Genomic DNA, 23,770 nt, shown 5'->3' with positions numbered 1-23,770 from the left:
AATTGAAGCTTTCCAAATGTACTTTGGCATTTGTTACATCAACTACAAGACTAGCATCCTTACTATAGTCTTTACAAACTAGTTGTTAACATAACACTCTGTCTCTCTCAGAATTAACTAACGTTCAGGTGTATGAAAGGATTCAGCTTTATTTTGACCGCTGGTAAACCAGCGGCTACAGGGCTTTTTTTCTCTCTTTATGAAGCTCATTTGAAGTTGGCTGCATTGAAAAGAACAGCTGAAAGAGCTCTCAGTTGTGACTCAGTGTAAAGGATAAGTCCCAGGGCAAACCAAACTTTTAAGTTACTGCCATAAACCTCTAAACGCCTATTTTCTTGATTGTCAAGCTCAAAAATGATTAGTTTTAGTGACTTTAAAATGAACTCACTATGCTGCAAAAGCTAGCATTATTTAAAAAGCTAAAGATCTAAAGAAACAATTCTACTTAATAGCATCTTTTAATAAAACTTTTCACTTCTGAATTAAATTTACTTTAATCCCCACCATTACAATTCAAAGCTGACATCTTCTCAGGCGGAAGTCTTCAACCTCCTTTATTTGGAAGATAATTAGCACTCGGGCCACCAGCGCAATCTACCTCACACCAGGACTTCATAGCTTTCAGATCTGGGTACTATCACATCCAAACTACTGCATCTATTTTAGACGTGGTAAGCATGACAGGGCATATAGTATTCACGTGGGTTTTCAATTAACTTTCTACCAGCTGTTTTAAGTAAGATAACACCTAACCCAGCGCTAAGTCTGCCAGAACATAGTTTTTCAGAGAAGTTTCAATGAGTTTGAATCAGCAGTCAGCTTGCATAGGGTCAGGGTTACAGCTTAGACAGTCACAGCATTTTAATTTATTTTTTTTTAACCTAACAGCAGCATCTCAGAAGTGAAACTTACTGTTTTGTGAATGTATGGCCTATGCAGCAAGAGTATAAAGCAACTATCTTGTGCTCTACCTTTTCAGTAGTGCACCTCACCACCAACTCCAGTCGAGGTATGCTTTTCCGAAACCAAAGCAGATCAAGCAGTAAACCCACCAAAATTATAAATTCAACAGGTACAGTTTGTAACACCGACAAAGAAAATATGCTTGATTCCAACTATGGCAACGTAAGGACCATTTCAGCATTTCTGGTGGAATATAAAAAACTTTTTACTTAAGACAACCACTTGAAGACTAGCAGTAACAACCAGAAAACCCAAACTATGCTGGGTACTACCTAAAGCAAGTCTGTGTCACAATTCAGTCCCAAAGTAAACAAGACCAGAGGAAGCAGGCAGTGCGAACAAGCTTCCCCTTCTTACCTTAAAAATAGTAAAGTTTCGAAGTTCAGATAACTGCTGGCTGGTAGACTAGTGGTGTCTGTATTGCAGCTACCTTGTATGAGAACACCATGCCAAAAAATAAACCTGAATACTAAGACATCCAAAAATCACGACCAAAGACACAGGTCTTCCAGAAGTACCAAGAAATGTTTCCACAGAAAGGTTAACAAGTATTCCACTACTAAATTAAAGCACTGCACTAACACTGAGCACCTTTCAAAAGGTCCCTGACCTTAAGCATCACCCAGCTGTAGCACTCACTTTGCAAAGCCATCATCTTTAGAAGCAAGTGCTATTCTGTTGCCATCACAGCTTAAACTAAGACAAAGTACGAAACAAGCTCACTTCTCAAACAAAGCAGAAACACGATTCAGGAACAGAACTCAAGTTTCCAAAAATAAAAAGTAAAATCTAACTTCCTTTATCAGTAGACCATCCCAGAGATGGTCTGAAACGCAGAAGCACAGCTAAATACAGAAGACAAACCTCCACTTACACTTAACACCAATATACTGAAGGAGGCAAGCAAACAGGACAGCTGAACACAAACACTGACACAGACACCTAAACTTGGGCTTAAGGGACAATGGGGGCTCCAAGTCTTTTACAATCTTGTTTTCAGCAATCTAAGACTCAGTCCATCAATTAATCACAAGTTGAAACAGTATGCATCTTCCCATTGCAATGTACACCCCTGAATGAAATTCACTTTTTCTGACAGCTTTGTCACTTCCACCACAAAACAGTGTCTGTGATTCTCAGAGAAGGTATTGTGAGAACTGAGAACTCCAGTAGCTGCAGCCATGTTAAGATGTGAAGCATTCTAAGGCAAAATCCCAAAGTTCTCCAGTAAAGCCAAGCGGAAGGGGCAGATGCCATGCAATGTGTTACAGTGTACTGCATTGAAATCACGGCCATGCGCCAGAGACCCAAAGGCTGCTCCCAGAAAAAGCATTACAAAGTTACTGCCTTCTACAACGAACTCTGAAGCAGAGCATGAAAGAGTAAGTGACTTAGCAGGTTCAAAAACTCCATCTTAGTTTTTTCCAGACCACTGGGAGAGCTTAATTTAAATGGGATGGTGTCCCTAAAGATTCAGCATTAATCCCTCCTGTATGAAGAAATGGTACTTTTAATCAAACAGCACCTGGTATTGAAAGCTACCTCAGCCCACTGCACATATGATGCCTAGCATTTCCTAGAATTTAGAACCTTTTCTGGTTTTGAGTATTTTATGCTATTTTGGCCAAAACTGAAGTTTGGGGAAATTTGCTGCCCTTGATGATACATTACTTCTAGTGAGTAGGTTTGGCTCATCCATGCAAATTACGTATTAGTAAGGAACAACATAAAATTTCTCAGAGCAACATACTAAGTGGGTTTTCAACAGAGAAGAAATTCCTTTCAACAGCCCAAATAAGAGGAAATTCTGAATATATAATATATAATGTGAAGAATTTAAATTGGATCCACAGTAAACACAGAATAAGGATTTGTGTATTAAAAATGAAGCTGGATGCAAGAAGTTGCATTAGAAAAGAATGCTGGATGCAGTGTTATTTAAGAAAAAAAAAAACCAAAACAAAACTGTGTTCTACATATTGAAACAGGTGGAGACTACCAGGTTTTGGTCAAGTGTAAGGCGATGACCGTTTTGGTGGTTTTGTTTTGGTTTGTTTTTTTACATCTGGACCTGGAACTTCCAGTGCAATTATATACCTGGACCAAGACCGTGTATCCACCCAGTACAACCAGCAGCCTATTCAAACACTGGTGTATGGGTATCTGCTTACTACTAGAGAAACTTTTACTGATGGGTTTTGCCTTCTGCTGGCTCATTTCTTCTTCTCTGTTTCACCAGTTTCTACACCAAGAAGGTGCAGCGCTGCCATTTAATGCTGCATTTTGTCCAGTTCTGACAAGAAGCAGCTTCAGGGATCTGAAGGAAAAAGGCAAGACTATCCAAAACACTGGATCTTCAGCAAATTGACAGCGTTACAAGATTTTGTTAACAGAACCCCAGAGTGAACTGTTTGTACGTAACACTATGAGAAGGACCGCACTTTTCTAGGTAAGAATAGCTAAGGCAAGCATGTGGGTACAGATCTACCACTAGCAGTTATGCTATCATAATTATGTTCCTAACTTGAGCTAGGCAATTTAAATGTTAAAAGATTACCTGGGATTAAAATAGAAGGTGAAGTCTGGCAGCTCAATGTAAAACCTATGGGTATCCACAGGAAGGAATTCAAACTCAAGTCCAGATTGTCCTGATTTTATTTGACTTGGTTAACCAATTTTGAATCACTTTTTACAGTTTACATAAACTTAAAGGAGCACACCGTGTCCTATAAATATAAATTAACATTTTTAATAATCAAGACATCACAACAGAGCCAGATTTTGAAATAAATTGTCTGTTTAGTTATCTGGATCAAGAAGGAACATACATGGGGAAGGAAAAAACAGCATTAACAAGAAAACACTGTTTAATTCTAAATTGAGTTTGTGCTTCTACACCAAAACCACAACACTGAAATAACAAGAACTCTGCAAAGAACTGGAAAAGGTACATAACTTCTATAGTCCCAAAACCAAATTACGTATTTATTTATTCTTCTACCTGTTATTTTGTTTGGTTCTATGAAATTAGCATTAATGGTAGAGGGACGAATGTAAGATACACTAAGTCTGCTGCAAATACGAACTCTGTTGTAGCAGTTTGTTAGATTGTTGGTTTGGGTTAAGTTGAATCCGTTATCCTGCATGAAAAACAAGAGCAAATCTTTTCGATGTATTTAACAATCAATGCATTTGTTAGTATAAAGCAGTTGGTGTTCAGCAAGAAGGCATTAAGTGATCATTTTAAAACACCATGCCTTTTTTAAAAAAAAAAACAAAAACCACAACCCACTAAGCCACCCTAAAGATTTCCATGAAGGCCAGATGTTCAAAGCTGGTGCACAGATAAAAACCGCACATCCATGATTTACGCATGAAATTACCCAGAGACTGGCAGGTGTTAACATATGCCAATAGTTATTTGCATGCTTTCTCTATGACACACAGAAATCAAGTCATCTTTCACTAAACTTTGAAAATCTGGTCTTAGCTACAAACTAACACTTTGCTTCACTCAATTTAACAAAAGGCATTTGTCAATCTTTCCGTTTTTGGTTGATCACTAAATATAAGAGCGAGATACTTTATCGCTACTAATTATGTACAAATCTTTTTCGAAGCAATTATGTTTCTCAAAATAAGCAAAAAAAATCCTATCTTTTAAAAAGCCTTTTTAATTATTAAACGTTTTCCTGTGCATCTATGTTCACTACAGATTATTCTTTGAAGCCATCTCAGAACTTAAAACTTTAGAAAACTTCTTCTATTTTTTAGGGTTTTTTCTGGTTTAGTTACTTTAGGCCTAGACCAGAAAAAAAAATATGTACTAGGGCTAAAGATGGAGTTAAGACAGCCTCTGAATGCTTCTTAAAAACAGGTGCTTCAAATACAGGTTTAAAAAAAAAATAAATATCATGTTTCAGTCACACTGAAGAAAACACGTGCAAAGAAAAAAGGCCCTCAACCTTGAGATTGAAGAAAAAGGGGGGGGGGGGGGGGGGGGGGAGGGGGAGGGGAAGGAGGAAAAAAAAACAAAAAGCAGTGCACAGTTTTCCCAAGTTGCCCAAATCACACACAGACACAAGGTTACAAATGCCATTCATGAAAGAATGCACCACAAACATCAGCATTTATTCATTTTGAATATTTTTTATCTTTTTTTTTTCTTTTTTTTTTTTAGCAAATGACAAAAGACTCTGCTCACTGGCTTCACTTTTGTTTACCTTTGCTTACATTACACATTTAAACATTTGTCAAAACTTACTAAGTTGTCTGCATTCATGCACAACTAGAAAACATCCTTAATTTATTTAAACCAGAAATGCATTACCAGAAATGTATTAACATTGTTCACTACTAAACATTAAAAAAAAAAAAAAAGTTGAAATTATTAAAAAGGTTATCCTGGAAATGTTAACTTCACAGCAGACTTCAAACTACTAATTGGCTCACATTTCAAATTGGAAAAAGCAAGATTCATGCTAGTGTTAGTGTACATCTTGCCCTAGCACTACTGAAGGATCATGGTCACCTTGATCATATATAATAAAAATAAAAGTGCATACAGAAATTTACAACAATTTTAAGGACAAAAAATGGTCCAATTGAGGTGGTCCCAACAATTAACTCAAAAGTCTATGACAAATACGAGTTTCGGTGAGCTATTTATACTACTTAAGTATGGATATACAGAAAGTTGAGTTCATCTGAAATCTTCAAAAAATGTTCCTGTCAATCCTCAAATGGTGGCTGTTATAGCTTAAAATTTCTGTTAAATGCGTGCGTTGAATTACTTGTTATCCAAGCGCAGCAGCTGCTCCTTACCATTTATTGTTAGCGACCTTAACTGGCCATCTTCTTCAACTTCTACTCTCTCTTGTCCGTTCTCAACAATTCTGTAGATAAAAAACACAGCCATTTCAAAGCTCTGTAAGCAGCTGAGAATGCACACCAGACCTAGGTTTTCATATAATGAACTATAGCTGAGCACTGCCTGCTTAATGCAACTGTAGTTGGCAAACTTTTGTATTTAACAGCACAGAAGCTCTAACTAGTAACCATCTGCATTCCCCCACTGATATTGCTTATTTATAGCAGGAAAATTGCTTTCTGGAGGTTTGAATCCTCCCATTTGCAGAGTTCACAGTTACAGCTGTCACCTCATACATTGTCACAGTTGTACTGACACTACACCCTGTAATCTAGAACTAAATGTCTTTTGACAGATGAACTGTACAAATTGACACTGCATTTAGTACCTACCCATTTGTTAAATGCATAATATTCTAGATCAAATCACAATTTTGCACGATGTATGGCATGCAAGACAGTTTGTAATCCACTTTTAATTTGATCAGAGCAATTAATTTAGAGACCTACCATATAGCAAGTTTATGACCAGCACATATGTTGCAAAATTTAAGTATCCTTGTATTAAAGAGCTCTGTGGGTTTGGGCTTTTGTTTGTTTTAAGAATGGAATATAAGGAATGTTTAAGTTATTTTTAAAACATTTAATTTATGCCTAAATTTTTAACTGTCTGGGGTTTCTCCCCTCATGGTTCAAATGAGGAAACCACAAGGATGAATACAAATTTTTCTGGAGATCAGACTTAGTGAAGAGAACACACCCGTATTAAAGACTTCTTGCCCAAATCAAAATATTACTCAGAGAAGATTTTCTTCAGGTATGCTGAAATATGAATCTTCCTTAGACTCAGCTACCATATGGGCAGACATTCTACAAAGGAACACACTTCTCGAAGATAGTGCATCTTCCTAGATGTGGCTAACAGCATTTCTTGCTTCTCTCCCCTCTTTCTAAATATGGTAACAAGAGAGATGACAACAGCACACCTGATTTAACCTATATTTTTAATATTAAAACAAACATGGTGCCTTATCTTCTTTTGCATAAACACTTTCTACTTTCTTTGGTCTCTCTCCCCAGATACAATCCCCTCAAAAGTGGGCAGATTTCCGATTTTTCTAGAATACACTCACAGAAAAATATGACCAAAGTAGTGTGTGATGACAAAGGCTGCAATTAAGTGGTCAAGATGACAAGATCTCTCCAGTACAACAGGACACAGAAGAACCTTGCACTTTGGTATGGGACACAAGTTACCAAACAAAACAAAAAAAAAAAACGGTTCTCCCTTGTTTTCCCATAAGCTTTTATTAAGTACTGAAATTGTTTAACTACTTGTTCAGTACTCTTAAGTTACTGATCATAACATTCCACATAGGTTACCTCCATAGCTAACTAATCTGAGTTTCCCAAATGCAGTGATTTCACCATCAAAAGCATGAAATAGTGAGAAGGTACACTATGTATAGTACTTGAAAATTCACTTTGTAACAAACAGGAAGAGTTTTCCCCAAAGCAGGTTGCATTTGTTTGTGTCACTTAACAGATAAAAGAAAATTCCTTTTTACACAAGAGCTTCACTCAAACACTGTCTAGGAAAGCAAACTAGAGCAGATGTTAGGGAAAAGTGTTTCATAAAGTCTGCAAAATGAAAAGTCTCCCAGTCCCCAATTAAAAGCTTCACAATCAACAGAAACCAAGAGCACTTTTCCCTTCCAGAAGCTCAAGCTGACTTGGCAGACAGTAGTCAAGGGCTATAAGGTTCTGAAGGTCTGGAAGAGCTCCACTGTCAGCAAAGCAGCTGCAACCTACATTTTTCATCAGCGCAGTTCTAAAACCATGGCTTACACATCTGAACCCTCCCCAAATATCAAGAGTTTAGACAAAAACACCATCTTCGCCATTTCACATGCTACAGCTTTAAGTAACTCAGCAATGCCAAGAAGTCAGAGTCCAATAAAACTTTACAATTTTTTTTAAGCATTCAGAGAAATCCAAGTAATGTGATAACCATAACAAAAGTAAAAATATATATACATACACGTGCCACTGTATTTACGGGTGTGTATATATATTTATATGCCTGTATTTATAGCTATGCATGGCATATGTCAAGACATACAAATATATTTGTATCACTTACCTCTTTGTAGTAATTTTTCTGCCATTAACTATTTTAGTTGAGGTTGAAACTGATTTGAAGTTACCCATCCCACTGCCACCAAATGACGTAGAGGAGAATGAAGTAAGCCCTCCGTGTCCCAGCGAACCAAATGAAGTAAAACCTGTTGGGAAATAACATGTATTTTTGCATGACTGTGGGATCCAAATTTATCACCCATTCAGACTACATCCTAGCTCCAGGATGCCCTTAGCTGGTTGCATCAACGCAACATCAGTGACTAAATGGCATAAAACACCAGTGTGAGAACAAAAACATGGCTCCAACCCCATCAATTTCTCCCATAGGGACCCATAGTTCAAATTCCAAATGCACGGCACTGTCCAGAAACCATTTGTCAACTCCACCCCTGAAGAAAAGACATTCAAGCCTGTCAGCTGAAGTCAACCATTGTACCATTCTTTCCACTCAAGGTAAAGCTAGTAAGTTTAATTAATCCAATTTTTTGCTTTAATGCACGATTCCAATGCACAGAGTTAGCAGAAAAAAAAAAAAACCCAAGTTTTGTATCGCCTAATACCCCGACTCTTAACACTTGAAAGGATGGTGACTACCAGCAACTCTCAGCAACCTTATAGATACAGCCATCAGCATTCAAAACTGACTGCCCCAGAACCAATGCTATGTAGTACCCTGGGTTCTAGGCACACATTTTCCCAGTGTATTTTCAGGACTTTAAAATCCATTACACCCCAACACCTAAAAGCAAATGCAACAAAGCCAATTCTAAAGCTATAAAAAAACTGTAGCACCAAAATTAAGAACACGAAGTTCTATCTCTTAGAGGTCTGTTTACTTTTCATGAACTTTAAAGCAGAGGAAATATTGTAATTATAGCATTATTTACATTCAGACTTGGTAAGAGCCGCCAAATTTTAAAAATCAGTGTCAAAATTTCCTACATGAAAAAGGCAACTTTTTTTAAAAAAGGTATGTATCAGCTTTTATATTGAGATCCCTTGTGAACCAAAACTGCATTCCTTGTTAAATGTTGTGAAAATTTACCTGTGTCAAATGAAGAAAAGCCACTTCCAAAAGCAGGGAATCCACCAAAGGCAGAGAAAAATGATCCACCGCCTCTGCTTCTGCTTCCCCTTGGACCCCGTCTGCCCCCAAAGAAGTCCTCAAAAGGGTCTTCTACAAAACAGAAGACAACATTACTGAGCAATTCTGTAGTTAATCATCACGGATTCTTCACTGAAAAAAGAAATTTCCTGTTACAGATAAGATTCTTCCTTTGAAATATTTGATGCTACTGAACTGTTCAAAGGCAATTCCTATGCTCCTTCTGGACTAAATTCTCACTTTTGGATCAAAAAAAAGTAATTACAAGTAGTATTCTATTTCCTTATTTTAGCTGTTTAGTATTAAAAACCAGTATACCTAATGTAAACGCTCTTGTATTTTTTAGTATAACAGAAATGGCAGGAGCTATAGAAATAGTATAATTTCCACCACATGCTCATATAGCATAATACACCGTAGGTATGATAAAAAGTGAAATCAGTACTTATTTGAGGCTAACTATGTCCAGTCACTTCACATTTGACAGATTTAACACTCTTCAGATGCATAATCATGATCTCCCTACATCAAGTCACCACAAGGCAAACCCTTCAGCTGTTCTACAGAACTCCCTGTTGTCAGACTAAGTTTTTCCAAGGTGTAGACCACCACAGACAGACAATTTAAACTCTCAGAATTTGAATTTAACAAGTCTTAAAATACTGTATACAGGTACCTGAACTTCCTAGCTTATTTAAGATTTATTGTGGATCACCATGATGAGGTCTCTGAAAAGTAACTTCCAGATTGTGTCCATTATTGAAATATAAAAACAGCAGCCAGGGACTGATGACTCATAACCTCAAAGTGTTCAAAGTGTTTATTTTAGCACTTGCCACATTAGGTACTTCAAACATGTATTCTGATGCACATTTAGGCACCAAAGTATGGAGGTTTACAAACAGTGTCCTAAAGAAACATTCGGTCCCTACCAAGCAGGAGGAAGAGGGGAGAGAAAGAGAAAGGGGGTCATGGATAGAATGCTATTTCAAATTCAAGTACAACTGTTATGTCATTCAGAACAGCTATTGTTCCATCCCCATCAAGATGACAATACTCTTTCAAAAAAAAAAAAAACACCAACAAAAACACACCACACAACAAAACCACACAAGCGGGGACCAGACACCTATAAAAGCAAGCCTTACTCACTTTATCACATTTTCCCAAAAAATAATTACTAGAATTATGTGAAAGCTGCTTTTTACTAGTGCTCTTAAAACAAAGAGCAACATATAAAACTGCAACCATGTAACAGATACTCAATAAACATAATACATTAAAATCAGAAAAGTTTAAGAACTTCAACCACTCTCTTCATCAACCAGACCTCTCCCAGAATGAGTACTGTACAGTACCAACAATTTTACCCAAGTTTTACAACTGGGGACTCAATATTGAAAGACAACAGCCTGACACACTGCTCAGAACAAGCTCTTACTGGAAAATCAGAAACTGATGATAGCAGCCATAAAAGTATGAAAGCAAGCAAAGAGTTTTGTAACTGCAACACTGTTCAAAACTACAAACTGACAAACTGAAGGTCAGACCTGCAGTCCTTATACCACCTGTGGTACCCCCACAGAAATCCAAGCCAATTTATGATAAATCACCAAGTTAATGCAATAGTGACAATAGTAAAACAATCAGTATGATGATAAAAAGATATTAATTTCCATCTGGTTTATGTGCAAATACTTAACAAAAGTGAAACGTCACATGTATTTATGCTGAACAAAGGCAGCCACTGAGGGGTTCAGACATACATGCCCATCAGCAAAGACATGAAATGCCAAGAACATAATAATAACCTTATCCTTCCACCAGCTTCCACAATTATGGAATAAAACAAGGCAGGACTAAACTATCTTATACACACTAGAGAAGCAAGTGGTTAGAATGTTGGTTTTTTTTTCTACTCAGGTGGTTTCTTGTTTGTGATTTCCCCAACCCCCCCCCCCCCCCATGCAGAACAAGTATTCTTTAATACAAAAATGAATTGTTGTTACCTTTTCAACCACATAAAAAAAATAAACAAATGCTTGGGCATGGAAATATGGGAACCTACCACCAAAATGACCATCTCCAAAACAGGCAGCATGTCCCTTTAAAAAATGAGGGGATATTTTTTGTCAACTAGCATATTAACTAGCAAGTAAGATCACTGCAGTTAATTGTTTTGTAGTCCAATTTATTCTCACTAGAATGACTCATAAGTTAGTTATGAAGGTCATTCACTCACGTGTACAAATGATCTATATTATATTACTCCCACTGTTAATCTTTCTATTTATAGTCCAATTTTTCTTGTTACCTGGTGTTCAAATAAAAACAAAACAACCTACCATGTAAGCTTTGAGGTTTTAATCTCCCACTGTGTCAGCCTATTCTGCAAGTTAATCTCTCCTCCTCAGCACAACAGCAGCAGCAACATAAAGATTTTTAAAGGAGGACCACAGAATGTCCCAGAGATCCCTACTATCAACTCAGCTTCTAAATGGATTATTGCCTACTCCTAGTCACACAAAAACCTAACCGAGACTCGGACATGCCTTATTAGCCTTTAGCAAGCCTTTGGTGTTTTTATTTGAACACCAAAGAAAGAGGTCAGCACTCTGTACTAGCAAATATTCTAACCTCAGGCGAATTCTGTTAGCAGCTCTGCTAATAACCCTCCAGCGCTCCTCTACCAAGTCTCTCCAGTAAGATACTCAAACCACTCTTCCACAGTGTTCCACAATGGACTGTGGAATTCTCAGCAAAAATGGATTATGCAGACACAGGAAAATGTGTAGGACTTCCCTGAGGGAGTCTTAGATTCCTGACAGCCATCCAGGTACACATGAAGAAAAAAATAAATTGCCAAAAACACCAAGGAAAGAAGGCAGCAAGAGGCTCCTGCATTATAATTTGTTATATCCACCACCAAATACACATGAACCTAGCAGCCCCACAACCACTCAGGCTCTGTTTATGCTTCTAGTCCCTAACTCAGGATGATTAATAGTACCACTCAGCAAAGTAATAACATTTCAGCCTGGTAGTCTATTTTTGTGATTTAGCAGACCCTTTCCATGAACAATAACCTTTTCACATAGATGTTTTTTTCCAAACAGTTCAAATGCAGTGGACAGCACAATATCAGGGTGTTATATTTTTTTTAATGACTCCTCTTATGGTAAGTCATTTTGGTGCTTATAATCGATGTAATTTTCCTACTGAATGTTAGAAGCATATCAGATCAACAAAACTAAGCAGGAAAAAAAAAAAATAAACCCCAAAACCACACCACCACACAAAATGAAGGCCTTTCTAAAAAGTGAAAATAGCATATAAATACTATATAACTTAAAAGCTTCAGAAAACTGAAATGCTGGACTAGAGTATTACTAAATACTGCTTGGAGATAAATTCAAAGTTTATTCTAATCTGCGTATTACCAGAAGCTTATGGGAGGACAAAGGATCAGATTCAGTTTCATGTTTGCCACGTAAGAAAATATACCAGCAGAAGCATTTGCAAGTCTTTCTAATGATACAAAGCAGAGAACCTGGGACTAGTAATTTTTTAGAAAAAGGAGACTTAAAACATTACCTTTGAATGCCATCTACAGCAAGACTACAAAGGTGCTAGTAAGTCCAACTCTAATCAGCATTTCATATTTATCAAATTAACATCCTAACGTTCAGGCAGACCTTAAAAATGGAGGAATCTTCTACTACCACTGTATGACCCGCTCTCCTGATGTCTCTCTTGCATTTGTCCTCTGACCAATTTAACCAGCTAGCCATCCAAGAACACGAAACAAAACAAAAGCATTTTCCTGGGAACTAACAACCTGAACTGGCTTGGAATGCCCAAGAAGCTTCCTCTTTGGCCAATGTACTATCACACAGCTTCTCAATGTGTCTAATGGGTCATTAATCAAAGATTAAAGTTTTAAGGCAGACACGAGAATTTGGAGCAGGACCTCCTCCCATTCAGCAGAAGCTGTATGTTAGTTGAGCTAACCTTGGAGCCACAGCATTACCTATTTCTGTTTTACAATGCTGTCTGTGTGAGAATTCCTGCATTTCAAAACTCTTCTTCAAACCTATAAAGTTACTTCTGAAAAAATTACAGGAGTGAGATTTTGGCCATTCGGTAGATAATTATGTTTTAAGATTGGTGCTTGGAAAATACAACTGTGCACATTCGTACCAAAGCAATGAATGTGCATGCAAATCTCTGAGCACTTCATTTGCACCAAAACCTGCAAATTTATGTCAACAAAAGACTAATTACAAAGAGTACAACATTGTGCAAGATAGCTTTAACTGAAAGCCACCTCCATTTTCAGTTTTAAGAACCTATTTGACTAACAAATACATTCTGCATTAGAACATCTACACATCATAATTATCAGAAATGGGATTACACGGTGATCTGACCCTTAGGCAAACCTTTTGTCCCAGTAAGACAACTGTCTGTCCTTGAGACTAAAAGGTTGATGAAGTTACCCCATCCCTGAACAACACCCTAAAACACAGATCATGTAAAATAGAGTTTGCAATGATTACTGCACATAGATATTCCCCTTTCTTGTCAGGTGAAAACTCTTTAGCCTGGATGCTTGAAGTAATTCACTATACTTCTGCAGAACACTCATGCTTCATTGTATGTAATCAATACCACAGTAGTCAATGTGCAACAACTCTGTTGTTTGATGGAATCAAACCAAATACCATGTAACTAGCTAGCTGATGTTCTCTGTGACAAATATTTGTATCTAGCTAGTCATATAAAGGTGTTAAGTTCAATTTTACCTTTGGTTTCCAAGAGTATAGATTTTTAAAATACCACATAAAGCAGGCAACCAGAATTCTCAAAGGAAACTCCACAGAATGTGTATGGCTTTGTATGTATCACCTGATATTAAATTTAAATTAAAACACATCATGAATTCTATTTCCCAAGGTAAGAAAAACATTTAAGACATTTATTAAAAAATGTCTCAGAATGCATGCTGAGAACACTGCAGTGTTTAGAACTACAGCAAAGCCGTCACAATTATGATCTCTGTTGAGACTCCACAAACAGACACCTCTCTGACATCAACGTCTAGAGAGGGCTTCCATCTGGAGCAATTTATCATGGCACATTATTAACACATTCTACCACAGAGAAAAGCATGGTACCTTGTGGGATTAATTTAACTAGACATACAGGCACCTAAAGCTGTTTGAAATGCCCTGAAACATCCTGTTGAGCTTCTAGATATCACTGCTGGAAGATACTAATCTGCTGTAGGTCCACAATTGTATTTTCTAGCCCATACAGAAATTACTTGGATATCTCAGATACAACTGGTGACATCTGAGATGGTTTAGAGTCTATGTGAAGTTCAATTTACATAAAAGATTACTTAATTCCTTAAGGAGTTGTCTGAACTACTAAATTGCCTGTTGGGTAATGTTATGCTCTTGTGATATATACTGCATTTTTCAATATAATTCCTCGCTGATAATCCCTTCCAACATATACCCTATTCTTGAAGTGAGAATCTGAAAGTTATCTAAACCAAAACGAAGTCAATTATTGAACAGCCCAGAAACACAGTCAACACAGTCAAGCTGTTTGACCTACAGCAAAACACATCAGTTTCTGTTCCTCACAATGCCTGCAGCAACAGTCTTTAATGAATGCACCTCCATCACCAGTGGTAACAATAAGATCCTTCCCTCACTATGAACTGTTAAAATACAGCAGAAAAAAAATTCCTTGAAAAGTTTACGAATGAAATATGAGCAAAACACTACATGGAGCACAAATAAACCAATTCAAGGGAAGCATCATATATAAACTTTAAACAGAAAAACTTACTGAAAGGAGAAATCAATCCCTGTATTAAGAGTAAACACTCAGTTCTAATGTCAAAGGACAGTCAAAGAACAGGAGTGGTATATAGTACAGTGTGCTGAATACCAGTTAACCAGACGCTGATATTGCAAGGCAGTCCTTTGCAAGGCAGACAGCAGTACTACACAGGAAGCATCACCTTTTCTTCCTGCTATAAAGGATTACCGTCGTTCTATATGTCAAAGAGACTGAACACTATGATTGCAAGAGCCCACTAGGAAAAAGCAGATTCTGCTGTAACCAGATGTCACAGAAGGCAAGCCCACAAGTCTCAAGAGTTAACAATCTGTTGTATTATCAGATCGAGTTCTAAAAAATCCTTATTTTTACAAAGAATTTGCCTGAAAAATCAGTAAGAGAAATAGTGACTGGCTGAGTTAATTCAAGCGGAACATAGAGCACATAACATTAACTTTGCCCCATTTAGAAGCATTCAGAGCTGTCTTTAACCGTATTAAAATTGTCGTATGAAAAGTCTGAAGGGACTCATTTAAAAACCACCACAGAAGTCTTCACACATTTCTCCCCTTTTCTACAGAGGAATAAAGATGCCTCTGTTTATTAAGAAAACTTTCTGAAACTCCAATAGCAGTGCAACATAGCTCAGTGGAGTTTAACAGACTCAATTCATAGCACAATTTTAGAAATTCTTCATATTCACAGATATCCAGGGATTATGCATCTGAATGCTGCTCTTTACATATTCAATGGCAATCAGGACTCAGAGTCCCACCTACATTCTGTGGGCTTCACTACATGACACTTCAAACTGGATAAAAGGTGGAAACATTTCAAAGTAATTATTCAATTTCATCTTCGATTCCACCAGTGTACATTTTCAGAAAGCATGACCTCAGTCCTTATTCAATTGCTTATAAAACCAATTATAACGTGAGTATCTCCTTAAAGAGTTTCCAGTTCCACAGAAAATTCATTAACAAATTGAAAACTTCTCATTTTTAGAAGACAAAAAAATTCCCTTATTCTTCAGGAAAGCTTCTGTCCTACCAGTGTTTTCAATATTACAAATGCTCTAGTTCACCAATACAAATATTCAAGTTATACACACAATTCTACTGCTTGCTTTTGGCATTATTTAATGCACTACATTCAGCTGAAAGCACCTGTATTTTCATGTTCTGCTACCTTCAACATTCAGATTGCTGCAAACAAGAGATTGCTGAATAGAAATTGTGGAATAATAGTTCTGAGTTACACATTCCCATATTAGAGAATGTCTTAAGCATCTTAAAGCAAAAAAAAAAAAAAAAAAAAAAAAAGATGCTCACTTTGAAGCCTTCTGATGAGAAAAATTACAAGAGTTTTTAGTCAGAATTCAAAGCTCAACACAGGTTTTAGGACTCTGGTCACCAACACTGCAACTACCCACATAAGGTGGAGGCAGCTTTATGTTTTCATCAAACTGAGTATACGCAACATTGCTGACAGTGTCAGAACCTTACTCTGCAAGAAGTGTGCCTGTGCCACATTACTCGCATCTTAAACCTGACAATGACAGTCATCAATACATGAAGTAGATGGCCTGCTTCTGAATAAATAAATAAATTTGGGTGTTAAGCAGGTGGAAAATGTTTTTGGAAGCACGCCTCAATGTCACCAGTGCAGAGGTATATTGTTAAGTCCTCTGTTTCCGCAGGGCAAGATGTAACACTTTTCCTCGACAGAGGAGAGGCTAAAGTAGCTGCAATAGCCCAGGAAAATTTTGGCAGTAGTGGTACCTCTGTTTGATAAACTACACAGCTCTATGCACTATGTTGTACAGCCTTCCTTCTAAGGAATCCAAAAGGTAAATCCTCAGGTTCTTTTGAAGCTTACAGCTATTAACATGGAGAACCTGACTTCATGGCTTTAAAGGTCAGTCAGGAACACTGACATTTTTAGAGACAGCAAGTTAAAATCTTTTGCTAGTGCTGATGAAGTAAATACAGTCAAAATCAAACAAAGCCTATGTCAGTCTCCCTGTAGCTAGAACATGCCTTACCCTTACTATGCAGATATATGATTTGAGAACCAACTATTTAAAGTATCTTAGATTAAAAAAACAAAAGAGCTAAACATTCTCTCTCAGTTCCTCCTCACTATCTATCCTACTCAACATCTTGCTCAGATTTTTCTAGGTTTTCTACCACTCAATCGCAAAATGGCTGAGGTTGGCAGGGACCTCTAGAGTTCATCTGATCCAACCCCCTGCAGTGAAGAAGTTGCATCTTCCCAGTTCAGCCAGTTTCACTCATTAGCATTCTGCTGGACACTTCTTCTAATCTGTCCTTTACTATTACTGCTAATTTCTCACTGGATCTAGTTGCTCAAACTCTGCTGCTTATCCTCTACCAGATTCTTCCTCTAGGTACTCATCTAATTCATCAACTAACGTTCTACTTAATTCAACCACTAGCCCTTCAATCCCTTTTCTAATCCTTCATTAGAGTCATCTAACAACTGATGACTCCAGAATAGCAAACGAGAGAAAGATGTAATTAAAATCTAAGCTGAATTAGCCCCTTTTTGCTGCCAAAGATAAAAAATTACTTTTAAAAACATTAAAACTTCTACATACATTATTATAGAGATTAAGCAATATGAAGACACTGAAGAGGAAGAGCTCTTTTTTCAAGTGGATTACTTACCAAAGAAGTCAAATGAAAAGGGGTCCCTTCCACCAAAAAACTCCCTAAAGACATCTTCTGGGTTACGGAATGTAAATCCAAATTCAAATGGATTATCGTGATGATTTCCACCTACAAAGAGAAATTAAATTTCAACCCTCACACATTCTTACTAATAAGAAAATTCAGGCCTACATTGTATTTGAATAATTTAGAAATACAAACACATTTCTAAAAATTTTCTCTCCCAGGTTAACTCAAGTGAAGTACACACAATACCCTTTTTGTAATTAATTCTCTTCACTATTTCCAGACATCATTAATACCTTTCACAACAACTAGAAAAATTGTGAAAACAACTGTAACTTCAATTTTCAGAAGACTACGTTTTAGGCCTTAGTATAGGCATTTCCAGATTCCCATCTTAAAAGAAATCTGCAGCAAACTGCTTCCCATCAGAATAGAGAAAGCACAGAACTGCTAGTTAACATACCTCCACCTCCATTTATTAAGCCTTCTTTTCCGTATCTGTCATAGATGTCACGTTTTTTAGCTACAAGGAGAAGTTGTACATGTCAGTAAATAGACACATCGAATTTGGAATAAAAACAAGACCACTTAACTGGTATTCTCAGCTAAACTTCATCACAAAGCTAGATTACTTAAAAGTTCTGGCATATAACAAGGGAACATTTTTAACAAGGATTGCCAAAGCAATTAGATTCAAAAAGAACAGGTACTGAACTTTACACTTCCTATCATTAGTCATGGAAGCTCCAGTCCTGTTGTATCAGAAAAAATTCTGGTACAAGGACAAATTTCACAAGGAAGTTTGCCTTCAAAAAGAATACTGCAGTCTTCACCTTTACACAGGTACCATGGAAACCTTCAGGTTGTAAAGGACTGTTGGAATTCAAGCTTCTCCTCCGAACAAGTCTAACCTCAAAGTTGGTCAAAACTTGCCTGGATAAGGCCCTGATCTCATCAATATCCAAGAAAAGAAGATTCCACAGTCTCTCTGAAAAAGTCCCAGTGCTCAAGCATTCTTACCGTAAGCATTCCCACCCCTTCCTTCTATCCAACTAGAATTTCCCTTGTTGCAGACCTTGACCATTGCCTCTCTTCCTTTTATTGCACCAGACCAAGCCCAGTGTGACAGACTTATCAAAATGGAAAGTGTTTAAGTGACTGCAAAACCCTTCAAATCAATTCTATCCATTCAATCAATTCTAGTTAAAGGGAAATGAAGAGATGTTAAAAAAGATACCATGGAAGGATTTGACACTAACTGCTTGCTCTTCACTATTCTAGAAAGCATGGAATGGCTCACTTAATTTCACTACAGCCCAGCTTTCCCATATTCATGAGAAACGGAAGAAAAATTAACTCTACATTACTGCACAAGATCAGACTGCACTGTGGTACTGGAAGGGAACCTGAAGAGCTTAAACGGGCAGAGAGTTAGCTTATTTTGCTTGCACTGGTGTGGATGCATCAGCTAAAAACCAGTCAGGGCACTTGATTTTAGACCCAATATTAACATGCTATTCCCACGGGGATCTCTCCAGTGAAAGATGTTTTTGAAATTTAAGTAGCGTCACTGAAAGAACATGCAGTTACCTCAAATGGCTGCTGAAAAGTAAAATACTTCCAACAGAAATTTCAATTTTATGTATTGGTCATCATCTCCAAATAATGGAAACTTGTAATAGGTTGACACACACGCACACTCCCAAGGAAAGCTTGGTTCATTACCTGTATCACATGTCTAGGAAGTGACTTTTAAAGAAAGGAGGTTAACCTACCCACCAGTGTAAAAAGATCAAAGCATTAATGGAGACAAACTGTCAGAAAGAGCAGGAAACAGCAAGGAAAACCTGAGGGCTCACAAAGCCTGAAGTTCATCTTGAAAAATGTAATGTTGTTGAAACCACAAGGGAAGTGTGTTCTGTGATCATCCAATTTCAGTATTCTTTGCTTATGTAACCCCTTACGAAACTATTATTCTGCCAAAATCTGTCTTCATTCAAGCCTGTAATGGTGTCAGAAAATTTCGTTAAGTCTGCAGAACAGTTCATTGCCTCTCAACCATGGGGCGCAGGAGTCAAGATACCCCTGCTGCACAAATGATTAAGACACCAGTAACTTAAGATTTGGTCTAGATCCAAAAACAGGCAGCATTTTCAGAAGATGTTTCCAAAGAACTAAAGATTTGTGTAACAACCAGACCAGTATCCTATTTTTATCTTGCTCAAAAGATTTGCTTAAGAAGGTTAAACTACTCTAGAAGACGAGTATACGATGAACTGACCATAAAGTAAACTTTCTCCCATGTCAATTATGTATCAAAACAGGGTGTATAAGACTGCATCTTGATAAACCAGGCAAAATCCAGAAGGGTAATCTAGATGCTGGTGGTGTTTTAAATATAGCTTTCCCATGCTCACTGGTCTCAGGTGAAATCAAGGACACTTCAGAAATAGCATAGACAGCTGCAGTCAATTACACAGGAAAATAAAGTACTTTGTTATGATTCAGACTGCTCTTGCCAGAACACTAGCAAAAATTAATGATACTTTTCAAGCAAAACGACATGGTGAACTATAAGCTGAATTCCTGCACCACATGGATCATGCTAAGCAACTGTGTCAGAACAATTCAAAATAAACACTCCCCTCAGTATCACAGTTGACTGAATTGAAGGAATTCACCCAAACACAATCCAAATTCTCAGCAAGGTTTACAGTATGCTTGGCCTTTGTCAAGAATAGTTTACTGTTACAAGAACTAGAAGCAGCAGGCCCAGCAGTAGATACTTCAGTTTGTCTAGCCTGATTTTTATTAGATAAACACAGTAATTACTCTGTACCAATGGTAACACTGGATTTACCCCCTAAGATAAAATCTCTTCAGAAATTTCGGAAGAGGGCCTGGCAAACAAAGCATTTCAATTTCTAGAAGGAAACTGGTTTGGTTACTCATCTAGAAAGAACCTGAAATTTCTGTTTCAAAATTTCTGTTTACTCTGTCTTACCTGTAAGCTTTTTTTCTCTCCCTTATTTTGAAAAGGAAGTAGTTGAGTTGGGCAGTAAACCAAAGTTACAATATTCCTTTAAAGCATCACACATCAGCATTTTCAGTCTGACACCCAGACTAGGGGCAGGCAGTCCAAGAGCCCTTTTAAAATACCTACCATCTGACAAAACTTCATAGGCCTCAGCCACTTGTTTAAATTGCCGTTCTGCCTCTTCTTTATTGTCTGGGTTTTTGTCAGGGTGCCATTTTAGTGCCAATTTACGGTACCTAAATGGAAGGAAAACAAAGGATATTTTACTCTGAAATGAAGGGGTATGCTATACAGGTAAAGACAAAATGTTTCAAACAAGTTATCAGGGATTAAAGTATTTAGAAATTCCCCAGTGCTTTGTACCTTGCATCTAAAACAGTATAAATAGATTCTTCAGGTACACGAAGATTTGCTTAAAAAAAAAAAAAAAAAAAAGGTGGGTTTGGGGTTCTTTAGTTATTTTGAGATTGTGTCTGATGATCAACATCTGGCACGTCTCAACAAAATAATTCTGTAACATTTCTGCTATGGGCTGCTTCTTAGAGCTCCATAATTTTTCAATACTACAGCCAACCTGGAAGCATCAAAACTATTCTTCTCGTACAAAGACAATAAAGCTCCAAGAGTACTCTGAAACCAAACTGCAGCAGCATCCTAACATCAGTGGCTTCTTTGATTGCTACACCTGCACACAATTCCTACCCTCAAATGAAGTATTTTAGGCAGCATTCATAACTATTGTAAAGGGGCAGAGCTAAGCTTGCACTTAGGTTGGAGTGTTTTACTCAGTCATACAAGATCACAGTTCAAACATTGGTGTTGACAAAGTAGTATGCGCAGGAATTGGCAAAAGAACAAGGGAGGAAAAAAACATAAATCAAACTTCCACACACTAGTGCTGTTTGATTAATTAAGCTCAGGCACCCAGGAGCAAGAGAGAAACACAGTATTTCCAGGTCACTTGAAACTGCAATTTATTATCAAATGGTTTTGGTATACTAGAAATGGGTACTTCACAAACGTCTCCTCCCAACTGTTTGTAGAAAAGTGAACCATATCTTTTGAAAATGTTACATACATCCATTTTAAAACAGTACATAAACGCTAAATCTAAACAAAGAACTGTTTGTTTAGTGAGAATCCAGAAACCATGTGATTGTATGTTTGTCAAAATACATAACATATGTGTTAGAGTCATACTTACGCTTTTTTAATATCTTCTGCTGAGGCATGCTTTTGCACTCCCAGAACTTCATAGTAATCCACCATGTTTCAGCAGTTATCTTCTTAACAACAGCCAAGTCCTTCAGTCCTGTAACAACAAGAACTTGTACATAAAGCTCGTCCACTAATGCTACTTCACAGAAATCAGGTAGGAGCCTAGTACCTTCCAGTACCAAACCTGACTTGAGCACAATGTTTGTTTTTTAGGAATCTGAATGTTCCAAACTCCCCCAAAATAAAAGCACTTTACGTTAACAGATCAAACAAGTACCTTGATTCTGATTTTTGTTTATGTTCTTTAATCCCACTAAAACACAGTGTACAGAGACATAGGTAAAGAGCAGGGTCCTGAAACAAATCAGACTGAAAAGCTTGATTTAACTGGCACATTAAGAAGAGTATGTACAGTATGTCACCATTCTGTTATACACATTAATAACTGAATGCAAAAGAAACTATGTATCACGTTCACTTTATGCCATCTCTGACAACTATGTCATGTCTTAAGCACATACAAGCATAAACGAAGGGCCACATCTTCCATATCTACTGTCTAGAATATTACTTCCACCGAGATGCTCCCTCCAAAAAAGCAACGTATGTACAGGTCTTGAAAATCTAGAGTTCCACCTATAGTTTCCAAGGTACTTAAACCTTGACAGAAAACTCCCATATTGCCAAAGCTACTGAATTCCATTTATTTCCTTTATGTTTACCAACATTAAGTACAGAGCCAGGCAAGATTGCTCAAATGGCCAGGTTAACCAACCAACTCAAGTACAGAGGCACCTTGTGTTTCTTGGTATAGAGAACAAAGTTTTTCCAAAAGAGCCTTAAGAAATTTAAAAGAAAATTTGCACTACTCAAATACTGACAGTTTCTTGTCAGTATCAGACAAAAGTTCCAAGGAGCAGTTATACTAAACATCGCTTCAACTAAATGACCACTAAGGTGAAAGAATCTTTCTAAAAATTTCAAGAACATTTCATGTCTCCATGCAAAGGCTTCTTCTCCCCACCACTGTAACAAGTCTCTATTCTGGCAAAACTTCCAACCACCTTTTCATCCTACCACTACAGCTGGATCATTTCAAGTTTTACAAACAAGGCAACACTGACCTTTTCAATGAGCTACCAACTCATTGTGGGCAAAGTCACCCAGATACACTTAGAACACAACAACACAATTTATTAGTCACGTTTTCTTATCCCATGCATCAAGAACATAATCAAGAACAAAAATTCACTGAAATCACTTCCTTCTTCAAGTCAGACAGTATTTTTAATTTCACCCGAGGCAAAGTCTCATTTTCATGTTCTTTCACATAAATGCTAAAAGAATCAAGCATGATACAGCCCAGTAAAATATTCTTAAACTGATTTATTTTACTAGTATTACATGTATCTTTCAACATCCTGAAATATAAACATTAAAGAGAGCCTTCCTTTTAAAACAAACTGATACATCTTCAAAATACACTGCTGTTGTAGGTTAAAGCCTAATTTACTTTAATTAGGGATGTGGTTACACACACATTTCCTCAAATGGCAAAACCAGTTTAAGAAATACCCTCCCATGCTACCTCCCCCCTCCAAGCTACTTACAGAAGCAAACATATTGGAGAAGGTATGTGTTTTTAAAACTTAGGTGGTTTTAGCAATCTAGTTAACCACACAGTCCCACAAACACTTGCAAAATTAAAGTGTAGCAGGTAAACAGACCTCTAATTGACTTTGCCCTTTGAAGAAACTTCCCTACTGAAAAAAATAGTAAGTGTATAGAATATTGTGACCAACACCAAGGGAAGCTGGGAGACATGCATTAAAACGTACATTAAGAATGCTGATACTAATGTGGTAATGGCAGGGTTCAATA

At 37.2% G+C, this 23,770-nt stretch overlaps 1 protein-coding gene across 5 annotated transcripts in view; it reads right to left on the bottom strand.

Moving 5' to 3' along the window:
- DNAJB6 (DnaJ heat shock protein family (Hsp40) member B6) overlaps positions 1 to 23,770 on the bottom strand; it is a 59,412-nt gene that overhangs the window by 27,195 nt on the left and 8,447 nt on the right. For all 5 annotated transcript variants that reach the window (XM_037383150.1, XM_037383151.1, XM_037383149.1 and 2 more), the window contains exons 2-8: positions 21,876 to 21,983; positions 20,798 to 20,907; positions 18,098 to 18,157; positions 17,626 to 17,736; positions 9,020 to 9,151; positions 7,976 to 8,117; positions 5,788 to 5,858 (exon numbers count right to left, since the gene is read on the bottom strand). In XM_037383150.1, the coding sequence (XP_037239047.1) occupies positions 5,788 to 5,858; positions 7,976 to 8,117; positions 9,020 to 9,151; positions 17,626 to 17,736; positions 18,098 to 18,157; positions 20,798 to 20,907; positions 21,876 to 21,940 (691 nt within the window). In that variant the 5' untranslated portion in view covers positions 21,941 to 21,983. The remainder of the gene's footprint in view (positions 1 to 5,787; positions 5,859 to 7,975; positions 8,118 to 9,019; positions 9,152 to 17,625; positions 17,737 to 18,097; positions 18,158 to 20,797; positions 20,908 to 21,875; positions 21,984 to 23,770) is intronic.

The sequence above is a fragment of the Falco rusticolus genome, chromosome 4 (assembly GCF_015220075.1).
Source record: "Falco rusticolus isolate bFalRus1 chromosome 4, bFalRus1.pri, whole genome shotgun sequence".
NCBI classification, from domain to species: Eukaryota; Metazoa; Chordata; class Aves; order Falconiformes; family Falconidae; genus Falco; species Falco rusticolus.
The sequence above is the reverse complement of the archived record's forward strand: the minus strand, read 5'-3'. Positions and strand labels throughout refer to the sequence as shown.